This window comes from Etheostoma cragini, chromosome 6 (genome assembly GCF_013103735.1).
Source record: "Etheostoma cragini isolate CJK2018 chromosome 6, CSU_Ecrag_1.0, whole genome shotgun sequence".
Taxonomy (NCBI): domain Eukaryota; kingdom Metazoa; phylum Chordata; class Actinopteri; order Perciformes; family Percidae; genus Etheostoma; species Etheostoma cragini.
The window spans coordinates 22840799-22853301 of NC_048412.1; the positions used below are offsets into that span (position 1 = coordinate 22840799).

Genomic DNA, 12503 nt, shown 5'->3' on the forward strand with positions numbered 1-12503 from the left:
AACTGGGTTGCTCATTTGATAAAGGTGACAAAATACAGGAATGGTTATAAGTAAGTCGGTAAAATAGAGAACATTTCATGTTTTAAAGGTCATCTGGACTTTGTATAAACAAAGATTATAGCATTTGTTTGTCAAAATGTATGATATATCTTTTATAGTCACTGTATGGTACCTAGTGAGAGGTATGTTCAACATTAAGAGAAATCGAAATTGGGAACTGGTGTAGTGCTGCCTACAAAGTACTCTCAACACAGATCTCAGATATAGAAAATATAGACGATCCATTGTATTTAATCATGTTCAACAGCTTGACAAAGAGACCTGATGCATACTTTTCTTTATGGGTTCTTATCTTGTGTTCTGAACTCAAGGTAATTATAATTGAAAACAATAACAAACAAGTAGAAGCATTGTGTTGCAGTACAGTAGAAATTGTGTCTAACAATTCATGTCTGGGCTTGGAGCCAGAAGCAGCTGTCAACTGACACATATCATCAGTTCAAAATTGTGTTTGTAAGCAATTGTCATTAGTCATTAGTTAAAGTCACAATCAAGCTGACAAAACAAGGTTGAGCATGTTTTTTGGAGTTGTTAAAAAGGGTCTGGGTCTTCAGGACCCCAAGAAGAACATTAGGATGAAATAATTCCACTTTTACAGATTAAATTCAGAAGGTTATAGATCTCAATGGGCCTCTGCCATATTAGAAGGAGCCCCAACCCAACCTAACACACAATTTGCTACAAAACTTATCTTCCTCCAATAAGATTTGTAGAAGACTTCAGTAACTCCACAATATTTCTCTGGAGCTCCTTGGCTTTCTCTGCGTTCTCTCCTTTCTCCACCTGTTCTCCTGCCACGTGTAGCCCCTTTAGCACCGACTGCAGGGCGTCTGCATTCTTCACTGAGTCCATCTGGTCGCTGTCTGACCGGATCTCCTCTACCCAGTCCAGGTACGCCTGAAGCAATCCGAGGTCATCCACAAAGTTTGCAATAATCCGGAGTCCCGGTCGACATTGCTCCAGCTCTCTCAGCCTCCTCCTCCCCACCTCTCCGATGTCATTCCCAACAATGCTGATGGAGGAGAACATAACCAGGTAAGAATAACTTTCTATTAAAAAGCTAACATCTCACACTAGATGGCAGTGTTTCCATACATTATCAAATTGAGAACACTGAGCAGAAGTTGATGTGTTTTAGTCTTACGTCAGTGTCCTCAGAGAGGTGTTTCTGCTGAGGCAGCTGACGATGTTTTCTGTTCCTCGCTCTGTGATGCCAGTGATGTCCAGATAGAGTTCCTCCACAGTGGTGTTGTGCTCCAAAGCACTCCAGAGCTCCATAACCCCCTCAGGACCCAGGTTATTGCCACACATACTGTATACAATAATGCAGTAATTGTGTTACTGTTAAATAAATATATATATTGTCTAATAACTCATAAGAAAGGCATGGAGCCAGAGGGCCCAGGGTACCTACAGGTCTGGAAAAGTTTAAAAACTTTTTCTCTAAAGGAATGTGAGCACCTCCATTTTGTTTGTCATCTTTTCTTTTTTAATATTATTGCCTTCTGTTTTATATTTAGTTTATTATTATTCATATTAAAAATCATTCAATTCAGTCCCCTCAAAGAAAGGCCTTAGAATGTATTAAGATGTTAGATTAATTAAAGGTCATCTGCTGTAAATAACAGCATTAGTTACTTTTCTTTTTGTGGTTGTGGAAGACGACAGATCTGTAAACCACAAGATAGACTGGTGCACCAGTTGATTGTGCATGCAGGAGACTCTTCAGTCCTTTTTACGTGTCACTCAGCAGTGTCAGACATGGAGGAAAGCCTGTCACTATTGCTAGCTACAGCACAAACTGTAGGAAGCTCATTGTCAAATTTACCAAAACCTTTTAGTTATTTTTTAATTGGTTAACCCATCCAACTACTTTCGGCCACTTACCTGGATACAGAACATGTTTATTATCATTTTACTGTACTAGGAATTATTGTTACACATAGCTGACAAAAATTTGATTTAAATGTTAATACATTCATAATGTTGACAAATAATTGTAGGCCTTATTGTCCTGACTAGTTTTCTGTCATTCTTTATGTTGACTGATTTTAAAAAGTTTTTACATTTATTCTCAAAAGTGGCTGTTTAGTAATTGAAATAAGTACTCTGCAATGACTTACAAGAGCTTCTTCACTTGGCACTCATTCGATTTCAGAATTGCAGATTCTAAAATGGCAGCTTGCCTATCAAGGCAGTTGTACCTCAAACTGAAAAAGAATAAAAGAACATTATGTCAAAACATTTTTCACTCTCTCAATTGAAGAGGCTCCAGGGAGGGGCCTGAGTCAATCAATCATAATGTGCATTAGACAGGTACACACAGGCTGCCAGTCTATAACAGAGCTGAAATTCAGACAGACAAGCATGCAGACACAAAAAGAAGATGCATAGTCCCCACAGAAAGGCATCAGTCAGCCAGGAAATTCAAAGCCAAACTTGTCAAAGCCAAATTGTTAATTTTAATTCAAAGTCAGTTACTCACTAGAGAGATTCACAGCGGTGTAGGATTGGCCCCAGTCTGTTCAGTCCTTTGTTTCCAATGTTGGAGTAGCCTAAGTTGAGCTCTTGCAGCTTGTGAGGCGAGAACTGCAGCACGTAATGCATGGCTGCACAGTCCACAACACTGAGCTTCATTTTGAACAGGTTGAGCTTCTTGATCTCTGGTGCTGCAATGCTGGTTGCTTCTTTCATGTGAAACTCCATCAGGCAGTGGAGAAGATTCAGGGCAGACTGGTTCTTAAGCTTCCTACTCCTAAACTGGTCTTGGAACCACAAACCTAGCCTGGCGGGTATGCCATCCCCTTGCTCCATGGGGGAAAGAACAAGGCCATCCAACTGGCCTGCCAGCCGAGCCCGGAGCATTCCCATGAAGAAGCGTGTGAACATCTGGAGGCTCTCCAGCTTGTCCATGTTGAGATGTGTGTTTTGCAGGGGTGCAGCTGTGGAGGATGGAGGACGTAGCCCAAAGCACCAGAAGTCCAGAGCTTGGATTATGTCTTCCTGGCTAAAGAGATTGATTGAGCAGTAGAGGGCAGCCAGATGTTCTTGAACAGTCAAGTGGAAGAAAGAAAACATCTCCACTGTTTCCTCTCTGAGAGCTTGGAGGATGTGACAGAGAAAGGTGCTCTGCAGATCAGCAGGTGTAACGCTGTAGTTTTCCAAATCAGCTCTGTCGAACATGATCTTTTTCCGTAGAAGGTTTTCATAAGCCAATTTTCCCAGGTTTGTCAGTTGTTGCTTTGCTAGTGACAGAACCTCAGATCTTGGGGTGCTTCTCCCTGCACTCCCCCTCAGCGCATGGTGTTTGACTGCTGTGAACAGATAGCAGAAGTACACCTCACTGACTGTCCTTGGTGGGTTCAGCTCCAGGGACTTTGAGTCACCAACATCTTCATTTCCTGAAGAGAAGAACTCAGCCATAGCGGTACAGATGATGTAGCAATAAAGAGGGATGAAGGACAGCACAAAAAGGTTGTCATTGTTCAATATGTAATCGTAGACTTTTTCAGCAACTTTTCTGTCTTTGTAGAACTTGTTGGTATATTCCTTCACCTGGTCCTCCTCAAAGCCCAGCACCACACAACATCTCTGGAAGAAACGCTTGGGAGCTTCAGTAGCTGGTCTTGTCGTGAGAATGACCGATGCCTCTGGGAGAAGGCTTCCTTTGATTAAAGCCACCATCAGCTTTGCCACTGGAACCCTTGAACGAACATCAATGTTTTTGTCAGGACTGTTCCAGTCCAAGGGGAATTTGAACTCATCTAAACCATCTAAGACAAAGAGCAAAGAACTTGGCGAGGTGAACAGATCAGGTAGAACTTCCTTAAGGTACCGGAACCGGTCTCCAAGCAACTCCAATAAACTCAGTGGATCTTCAATCAGATTGAGCTCTCTGAAGCGCAGGTCAAAAATGCAGGTGAATTCACGCATGTTCTTCCCAATTGCCCACTCATAGACGAGTCTCTGTACTGCTACGCTCTTTCCAATACCAGCAATACCCTTCACTTTAACCCTTTTTGGGGGCCGTCCCAATGTTCCTTGGGGGCCCAGTAGATGGCACGGCCGGATGCGCTGGCAAGCCTGATGAACATAGATGCGAGCTCGTCTGCTCGCCAGGTCAAAGTACTCATGTTGGCTGCTGTCAACTAAGTCATTGTCTTCTGTCACAAAAAGGTCAGTGTAGCGGATCTCGATGTGAGAAGCGGAGTTTGAAGCCACTCCCTCACCCTCTGAGTAACACTTCAACTGCTCTGTGCGTTTCAGCAGGGTTGTTTTATGGGCAGAAATGGGCACTACAATGGAAGACAGCAAGATGAAATATATTGTCAACAAACTTAAATTACTTTTCAGTTTTCTAGAAGATACTTATTTTGAGTTACCTTCTTCAGCTACCTAAAATCACCTACCTCGGACGTTGGCCAGCTTTACACTCCTGCTAGGTTTCAGTTCTTCTTTAGCTACGCAATAAAGATAGTTTCACTTGAATACATTTTCAAAACATGGGAACAGTCAAGTATGTTTACCACTAGAAAGAAAACACATTATAATACATTATTCTAAAAATCTAGTTTTTGATCAAATAATAAATCCATACCTTTAACCTCAGGAGTCACGGTAAATCTCTTGCTCTTTCTTTTGAACAGTTTAGCAATGGGGCCTTTAGGCTTCTTTTCTGTAGAGATCACAGAATTCGTAAATTAATTAACACATTTCATTATATGATATTACATAAGCATAGTATAATTTCAAGTTTGTTTGGATACCATACATTTGTTTAAAAATGTCAGATTCCTAGGAGACAGGAACTGTCCTAGCTGAATGCTGAAATGCTCACAGTAGGAATGCCAACCTGCTTATGTTTAGCAGGTGTTCTGTTTACCATGTTCCCCATCTTAGCTTGTTAACATGTGCTAATTAGGTTCAGGAGAATGGCTCAGTTTTGCAGGTATTTAATCATAAAAAAACTTTTGAAACAAACATTTGAAAATGTTGACCCAGTGTTGGCTCTACAGGAAAAGTGTGGGTCATTCATTAAAACTACATTGCACAGCAATCTGTCCAACAGTTTGCATTACATTTCCGACATTTCACTCAAAACAAAAAAATGTCAGCAAAAACTACTTGGCAAGACATCACAGGTGATTGTACCCTGTTAATAATCCTCCTTCACCTGTTACTCCTGCAGTAAAACTTGATTGTCTTTTGTTCTGCACCGCCAGATTTCTTTGAACCTTTTCCTATGCATTTGTTAAATAAACACCAAACCATTACTGTCATCACCAGTGTATTAACACAACCTCACCTTCAACTTTTACAGGTGCAGGCACTGGCTTACTGACAACATAGTCCCTGCAGTGTCTCTCCACCCAGACCTGCAGATCTCTGCAGTAATAATCCTGCACCTCCCTCAGCACCTGGAGGAACTCTATGCTGCTCTCCTCTGTGGCACACACCATCTCTAGAGCCTGGGCCACGGCGTTGGAAGGTGACCTCTCCAGCAGAGACAGGTAGTGGGCCAAGGAAAGCACCTCAGCATCACGCAGCCAACGCAGCAAGGGTGCTGGGTGGTCGAGAGTCCAGTTTAGCAACAAGTCTCTCTGAGACCGGAGCAATTGCTGAGCTGAGTCCATGGCTTCAGAAAATACTGTCGGGTAGGAATAAGAAAAAGTTCATGCATTCAGAAATGGCAAATTCACAATAAGAAAACTACAGTACAGTAAAGTACTGGAGCATGGTAACCCCACCATGCTCATTGATTAAAATTCTTACCTTAAAGAAATACGTTATTGTGGTCTGTGTCATATTCCCTCTCATATACTTTTGCCTTTGCAGAACATGAGTGTTTGCAGGAGAGCGGTTTGTGTTCTGCCTTAAAGTGGAGGGAGGCGGAGTGCTATTACTTGCTTTCAGCAGCAAATCAAATTGTAAGCATTACCATTGTAAGGGTCCATAGTTCAACCTTCAAGTCTTTGTACCTACTTCTGATTATTCACTTTTGTTTGATCATGCTAAAACATGCCTATCCCCTCAAGTGACTTGGGAGTAACACCTAAAGTGAAGAAAAATATCAAACTGTATTCATTTTTTATAACATTGTGACTTCAGAATCCAATGCATTGCTGACTATAACAGTCAGTTTGAGTACATAAAACAGATTGACCAGCAGTTTAAACATTCTCTTGTTGAAATATTAAAAAAAAATTAAAGTTGCAGCTTGACAATTTCCAGCTTGCCTCCAACTTCTTGCATTAACTGAGATGACCTACATACATTGACGGATACGTACAATAATTAACAACTATGAATCCGTGGCAGGCAGAACAGTTAATCATTAATCAGTTTTAACTTTCTATGGAACTTTTATCACCATCACCTTTACCACACTGTAAGATGTTTGGTTTGTGTAGACAAAAGGAATCCGACATGAATGCATTTAGTTGTTGGAGCCTTTGAGGAAATGGCCAACAGCATGAGGGTGACTCACCCTTTGTCATGTGTTGTCTCACAGATATCTGCTGAGGTCTTTCCCAAACAACTCTTCGTTCCACTCCTTAAATCTTTTGACATGCATAATTGTGTGACTGGGAAAGTATTTTTTTTTAATCTTTTGGTTTTGTTAATAGTTCATTCTGCTCATTGGCCTTAATTGGGGAAATAATAAAAGCCCCATCTTTTCAACTTCCTCTCCGACTCATTCAGTTGTTACACCTGCTCATGACTACTCATCGACAAATTGTAAAGTTGAAAACATACCATTGCTAATTGCAATATTAGCTCAGTGTTATGTATGTAATACTCAAAGACATGGCATATTGGACAAGTAAGAGGAAGCATTAAAGTGAAGTCATAGTACAAGGAGCACAATGAAACACTCCAACTTCCCCCTCATTGCTCCTCTCTTCATCCTCTCCTCTGTCTGTGTTGGCAGAGCAGGGTTGCAGTCATGCATGTGGACACTGTCTTCATTGTGTGTCCTTTGATTTTTGGTGAGTAATTTAATTCCTTGGTGTGTTCTTTTTAGAAATTCATTAGCTTTAAATTTCTTTATGAATTTCAAGGTTATTCACTCATTGTTTAGTGATGTTGAAATCATTAGATCAGGGAACACTTTTTAAACCAAAGACCCTTTAACTGAAACACAGACAGATCAGAGACCCCCTACTACATATTGTAGAAAATGAAGTTACATATTAAACTGGGCCTACAATAACATGTAGGGCGGCCTACATTTTTTGGAAATATCATTTTTTGCATAGGATTCTAAGCTGTTAAAATTGTTGGCATGGTTTTATAAATCATCTTTTAATGTTAAACACACATGTGGAGCAGCAAATCCTTAGGGTGAGCTGTATCTGTGGATGGCCTTAGTGACTACCTTATAGGCTAGTTATATAAATATGTTGGATTCATGTTAAGACATTTTACATTTTTGAAAAAAACATCAAAAGTTAACAATTATTGCAGTAACTCTGAGGACCCCCTAGGTGTCCCGGACCCCCTATTTTAGATCTCCGTATTAGATTATCAACTCTGCTATTACTGTTATTGCCTTAATGATTACTGTAAGAGATGGATTTTCTTTTTTTTCTGTAGATCCTGCAGAATATTATGCAGTTGATGATCACATTATAATCACAACGAGGATAGTTTCTGTTGCTTTAAAATATATATGCTCATTTATTTTCTCCATAAAGTTAAGGGTAGTGCACTTGCCCTGTTCCCTTTTCTAAATATAGCAATGTCTGTTACGAAATTTTCCTGGGTCATTTAATGAATTTGCAGATAGTGCAGCTGAAAACAGCAGTTCTAACGTCTTGTTATTGCCAGTTAGTCCTAGTTAATCTTTTTGATGACCTTTCTAGACGATCTCAAAGGATTCATTCAGTTACAGTCAAACCTGAACCTAATGCAAGGCCTAGTGACAGCAGATCCAGTGTTTTGGTAAATAATTTTCTGTTCTCTATCCCAGCAGCAGCCCTGTGGAGAAGGGTACAGGCTGTCTCCCCTGTGCCCTCAGTCCCGGACCATGTCCAAGCCCTGGTGGGCTCCTGTGTGGTGATTCCCTGCTCTTTCACTCCTCTAGCTCCTCATCCTCTCCGGGTTAGGAAGGAGAGAGTGGATGTGCGTCTGAGGTTCAGAGGTGGTGGTCGCTTCTTCCCTCTCCGCAGCACGGCTTTTAACAGCGAGGACAGCGATCAAGTGAGCCGGGATTTCCAAGGCCGGACATCCCTCTTTGGGCGAATCCCAGATGGAGACTGCTCAGTGAAGATCGAAAGGATCAGCCAGGATGACTCACGGGGGTTTGAGATCGCTCTGAAGAGAGGTGATGACTTACTTTGGGGACGGCCAGTGAACTTTAATCTGGATGTTGTGGGTGAGTCCCCATACTGCTTCTTTCTTCTCTCCTCATAAAAGCAGTTCTTTTGGATATTTAACAACCAGATAAAGTATGTGTATCCAGGTTATAGAACTAACAATTAATTGGAGATGCAAAGGAGCAGAAATACAGTATATTCAGGCGAACACAGAGTGGAGAGTCTCTGACACACTTATATACAAAAGAAAAGTACCCCAAAAGATGAATTTTGTAGTCAATAGTTTTTTTAATTGAAGGTGCATGAAATGTAGATATTAATTTCCTTTCAGGTCACCATCATGCCAAACATAGCAATAAATAAATGAACAAATTAATGCAAATAACGCTGACAGGCAAGTAGTACTTAAGATTACATGAAGAAAGTAATACACAAAATCATACATAAACAAGAAAGGTAGAACGTAGAACGATTAAATTATTTTGTGAAACTGACACAAAAATTAACGTGGAATCATCCAATTAAAAAAAAAAAGATTTTAAGATTACTTTTCAGGATTTTTTCCTTTTATTTCATAGCGACAGTGGATAGACAGGAAAGGTGGGAGAGAGATAGGGGGATGACACGCAGCAAAGGGCCGAAGGTTGGATTCAAACCCCAGGGCCTTCAAAGGACTCAGCCTACATGGCACACGCTCTTACTGGGTGAGCTAGAGGTCGCAACGGAATCATCCAATGGTTTATTACAAACATATAATCCACAACAATGGCCTTTGCAGGGGATTCTGCATTGTGCATTAGTAGAACTAATATTTTGTCTTTAATAAAATACACATCACATTAGGCAATGGTGATGGCGCAGTGGATAAGACACATGCCTTGTGTGTGGGAAAACCGGGTTTGATTCCCACTGCAAAACCTCAACCAATGTGTCCCACGGCAAGACACTTAACCCCTAGTTGCTCCAGAGGCGTGCAACCTGTGTTAAATATATAGCAAATAGTAAATTGCTTTGGATAAGAAGCGTCAGCTAAAATGACATGTAATGCAATGTAACGTCAGCAATAACACACAGCAATGATGGAGATTTTCCTCACTGACAGACACCCCTGAGGCTCCTGTCATCAGCAGCATGTTGTCTGCCAAAGAGGGACAGCTGGTCACCCTGAACTGCTCCGTCAGCTATCACTGCCCCTCCAGACCTCCTAGTCTGCAGTGGAGCTGGGAGAGAGGAGCCAGGCTGAACAGCACCGAGCCAGGGGAAGTACAGACACTCCACCCAGAGTCCCACAGGCCAATGTTACTGGCCTCTCTGTCCTTTACTGCCTCTCACCAGGTGAAACCCAGGCTCAAATGTGAAGTCAGTTACCCAGGAGCCAAAGCATTGGCCATTTCGAAGGATCTGCATGTAACATGTAAGCATAGTTTCCACCACTAGGCCTATTTTTGTGTTTCTTGGCTCAGTTTATACTAAAACCTTATGTGTTTGCTTATACTCCATAGTTTCACCAAAAGATGTAACGGTTCAGGTCCAGTCCTTGATAGTGCGGGAGGGGGGCAACGCCTTGTTGGTCTGCTCATGTAAAGCTGACCCTCCGGTGTCTGAGTACCGCTGGTCCTACAGTCAACACGGCCGCATGGTGCACCTCCACCAGCGCACACACACAGTCCGGCTGTTCAACGTGACCCGAGACATGAGGGTTCGCTGCTCGGCACAGAACCTGATTGGTCGAGGAGAGTCCCGGGCCACGCCGCTGAACATACAATGTAATCCTACTTCTTGTAGGCCTACCACTGATATACATATATGATATATAGTTTAACTATTTCACAACAAGAACTTTGCAACATAGAAAATGGTCTGGTACATAATCTCCTTTAAAACGTCAAAATGCTGTTTTTGTATGAATCAAACAAACAAGATATTATTAGTTCATTAGTGAGCTTTAGAGGTGCATATATGCCTTTTTAAATCTTTGGACGAAGCCAGGTTAGTTGTTTCTCCCTGTTTCCAGTCTTTGTGCTAAACTAAACTTTGGCTTCATATTTAGCTTACAAACACAAGAGTGAATTTGATGTTCTGAAGAAAGTGAATAAGCGTATTACCCTTAGACCTTGTTTTGTATAGTTAAATCTTCATACACAATGGAGTGGATCTATGTGTACAGAATAGACCCAATGTGGTGAAACAGAGTTTAAGTTTAAGAAGTTAAATGTGGTCTTTCCCTCCTGCAGATAAACCAGTCATTCTCCGGCTGTCCTCTATCTGTGTTGTGGAGGATCAGAAGGTGCTGTGTCACTGTTCAGTCAACTCCAACCCCAAACCAGCAGTTACCTGGAGCGTGAATGGTACTATCCCACCCCGTGATTACAACGTTTCGGTAACATCTGAGCTCGACACGCTAACAGCTACTCTGAGGGGCCGCATGGACAAACCTCAGACTGTGATCTGCTTTGCTTTCAACGCAATGGGAAATGACTCCCTGGTGTTGCTGCAGGGAGGTGAAGGTGAGTTCAAAGCACTGCTTTTCCACACTAACACAGACATCAGCTCTGCCTCTTGTTTATTCACTCTGGTGTTGGGATGGTGCTTAAACATCCGTGCAACATGCCTGCAGCTTGGAAACATAAGTAGAAGAGAATAAGCTGAATAATGTTACATAGAAAACCTTATGTTGTTGTATCTTTATTAAACTATAAGTACAACTTTTCAGTTGCTGCAGTCCATTTTGTATGTCTTCATATTGCAGTGCTCAGTTTGTTACATTTTCAAAATCTTTCCCCCGATCTTATTATGGAACTTATAAGTAAAGCCGTTACATCACGTTCATGCCTAAAAGATCTAATCCATGCTGTTTTATGCACCTTATGCTGATCCATCTCTGCTTTTTTTGTCCATTTTACAGAGATGGCACATTTGTTGTGGATGGTGATACCTGCTGTGTCCATTTGCCTGGTCATATTCCTTCTATCTCTTTTTTTCTACTGCTGCCGAAAGAGAGCTGAAACGTAAGTGAAGCAAATCAGTCCTTTAAATGTTCTCCTAAAATGTGTCTCACTTACTTTATTGTGAGGTTTTTTACGTACCTGTTGTACTCCTCTCAGACATGTCCTGAGTAGACGCCCAGCCTCGTACCCTGGAGGTTTGGGAATTTATCAAGATCAGATGCCCCTCTACGTTAACTGCACAGAAGTGACTCATATCTACACCAACGGCAGCTACCAACTTGTGTACCAGAACTGCACTCCTCTTTTTGTCCATACTAAGCAGGTAGGTAATGTCCCTGGCAACACAGGGGCATTGCATATACAAAAATTGTTAAATCTGTAATTTCTAAATTTGAAGATTAGCAACATCTGACCCTTCTCTACATCTGTTTTTTAGATCCGTCCAATTGGCAGACGAGGTTGTGAGAGAAGAAGAAGAGATGGAGAGGGTGGAGGAATAGACAGACGAGCGGGTCTGGGAGTCAGAGGCATGAGAGAGGTGCAGAGCACTGCTGTGGGTGATCCAGAGACGGCCATATACTTGGAGATCCTCTGAGCCCACTGTTGAGATGTTGCATGATTCTACTGCTACATTAAACTTACATAAGATTTCAGATTTGTTCTCACACTGATTGTAATGCACAGTTTATGTTGCCTCCAGTTTTTGTATATATTGTACATCCATCGTATGATCTCTTGAATAGCTACTGTGGTCTATCACTCTAAATTTCCATATTAAGCAATTTCGGTCTCTGTATGTCTGTAACCTTCCTCTGTGCTCTTTCTTTTATAAACATGAAAAGGTTTGATAAAAATGATTTTTTTATTTCACTTATGTTGATTCTACAACCCACACAATCACTCAGATTTGATTCGGTCTTACCAGTCTACTGCCGCGCAAACAGCTGCAACAACATGTTGCAACACAAAGAGATCCTCAGACGGTGTTTTAAAATTCCTTTGGAGGGGGGAAAGACTGCTGCTCAACCTGTAATGCAATTTGCAACATTTATTACTTAAGTGAAGAAGTGTATCGCAGCGCTCATGAGAGAGTATGTCTTGGTTTATTTGGTTTAGTTTTTTCCACTTCCATTATACTCCTGCACTAATTGTACATCTGTGTACATCAAGATATACA

General features: G+C 41.4%; 2 protein-coding genes across 3 annotated transcripts; one reads left to right on the forward strand and one right to left on the reverse strand.

The window, feature by feature from the left end:
* Positions 1–226: 226 nt before the first annotated feature.
* Positions 227–5954, reverse strand: LOC117946811 (NLR family CARD domain-containing protein 3-like). Its single transcript, XM_034875198.1, has 8 exons — positions 5833–5954; positions 5366–5707; positions 4658–4735; positions 4470–4520; positions 2546–4355; positions 2184–2270; positions 1205–1372; positions 227–1072 (listed from the first exon to the last, which is right to left on the reverse strand). Exons 2-8 carry the CDS (start codon positions 5691–5693, stop codon positions 748–750), a joined length of 2847 nt encoding a protein of 948 aa, XP_034731089.1. The 5' UTR covers positions 5694–5707; positions 5833–5954; the 3' UTR covers positions 227–747.
* Positions 5955–6903: 949 nt separating this feature from the next.
* On the forward strand, positions 6904–12321 carry LOC117946771 (sialoadhesin). 2 transcript variants are annotated; one of them, XM_034875143.1, is made up of 8 exons: positions 6904–7049; positions 8033–8437; positions 9481–9792; positions 9881–10144; positions 10613–10885; positions 11284–11386; positions 11483–11648; positions 11763–12321. In XM_034875143.1, the coding sequence occupies exons 1-8, from the start codon at positions 7007–7009 to the stop codon at positions 11919–11921; spliced, it is 1725 nt and encodes a 574-aa protein (XP_034731034.1). In that variant the 5' UTR covers positions 6904–7006; the 3' UTR covers positions 11922–12321. The 2 variants fall into 2 exon arrangements, with proteins under 2 accessions (XP_034731034.1, XP_034731035.1); XM_034875144.1 differs by having other exon boundaries at positions 6905–7049; positions 8036–8437.
* The last annotated feature ends 182 nt before the right edge of the window (positions 12322–12503 follow it).

What these genes read in the sequence shown, in the direction of transcription:
- LOC117946771 (XM_034875143.1), top strand. Translation starts at nt 7,007, where the DNA reads ATGCATGTGGACACTGTCTTCATTGTGTGTCCTTTGATTTTTG. An exon ending in TGTGTGTCCTTTGATTTTTG is followed by an intron (nt 7,050 to 8,032) that starts GTGAGTAATTTA and finishes TCTCTATCCCAG; the next exon opens with CAGCAGCCCTGTGGAGAAGG. An exon ending in CTTTAATCTGGATGTTGTGG is followed by an intron (nt 8,438 to 9,480) that starts GTGAGTCCCCAT and finishes CCTCACTGACAG; the next exon opens with ACACCCCTGAGGCTCCTGTC.
- LOC117946811 (XM_034875198.1), bottom strand. Translation starts at nt 5,693, where the DNA reads ATGGACTCAGCTCAGCAATTGCTCCGGTCTCAGAGAGACTTGTTGCTA. An exon ending in TGCACCTGTAAAAGTTGAAG is followed by an intron (nt 4,736 to 5,365) that starts GTGAGGTTGTGT and finishes TGATCTCTACAG; the next exon opens with AAAAGAAGCCTAAAGGCCCC. An exon ending in TGCCAAGTGAAGAAGCTCTT is followed by an intron (nt 1,373 to 2,183) that starts GTAAGTCATTGC and finishes TATTGTATACAG; the next exon opens with TATGTGTGGCAATAACCTGG.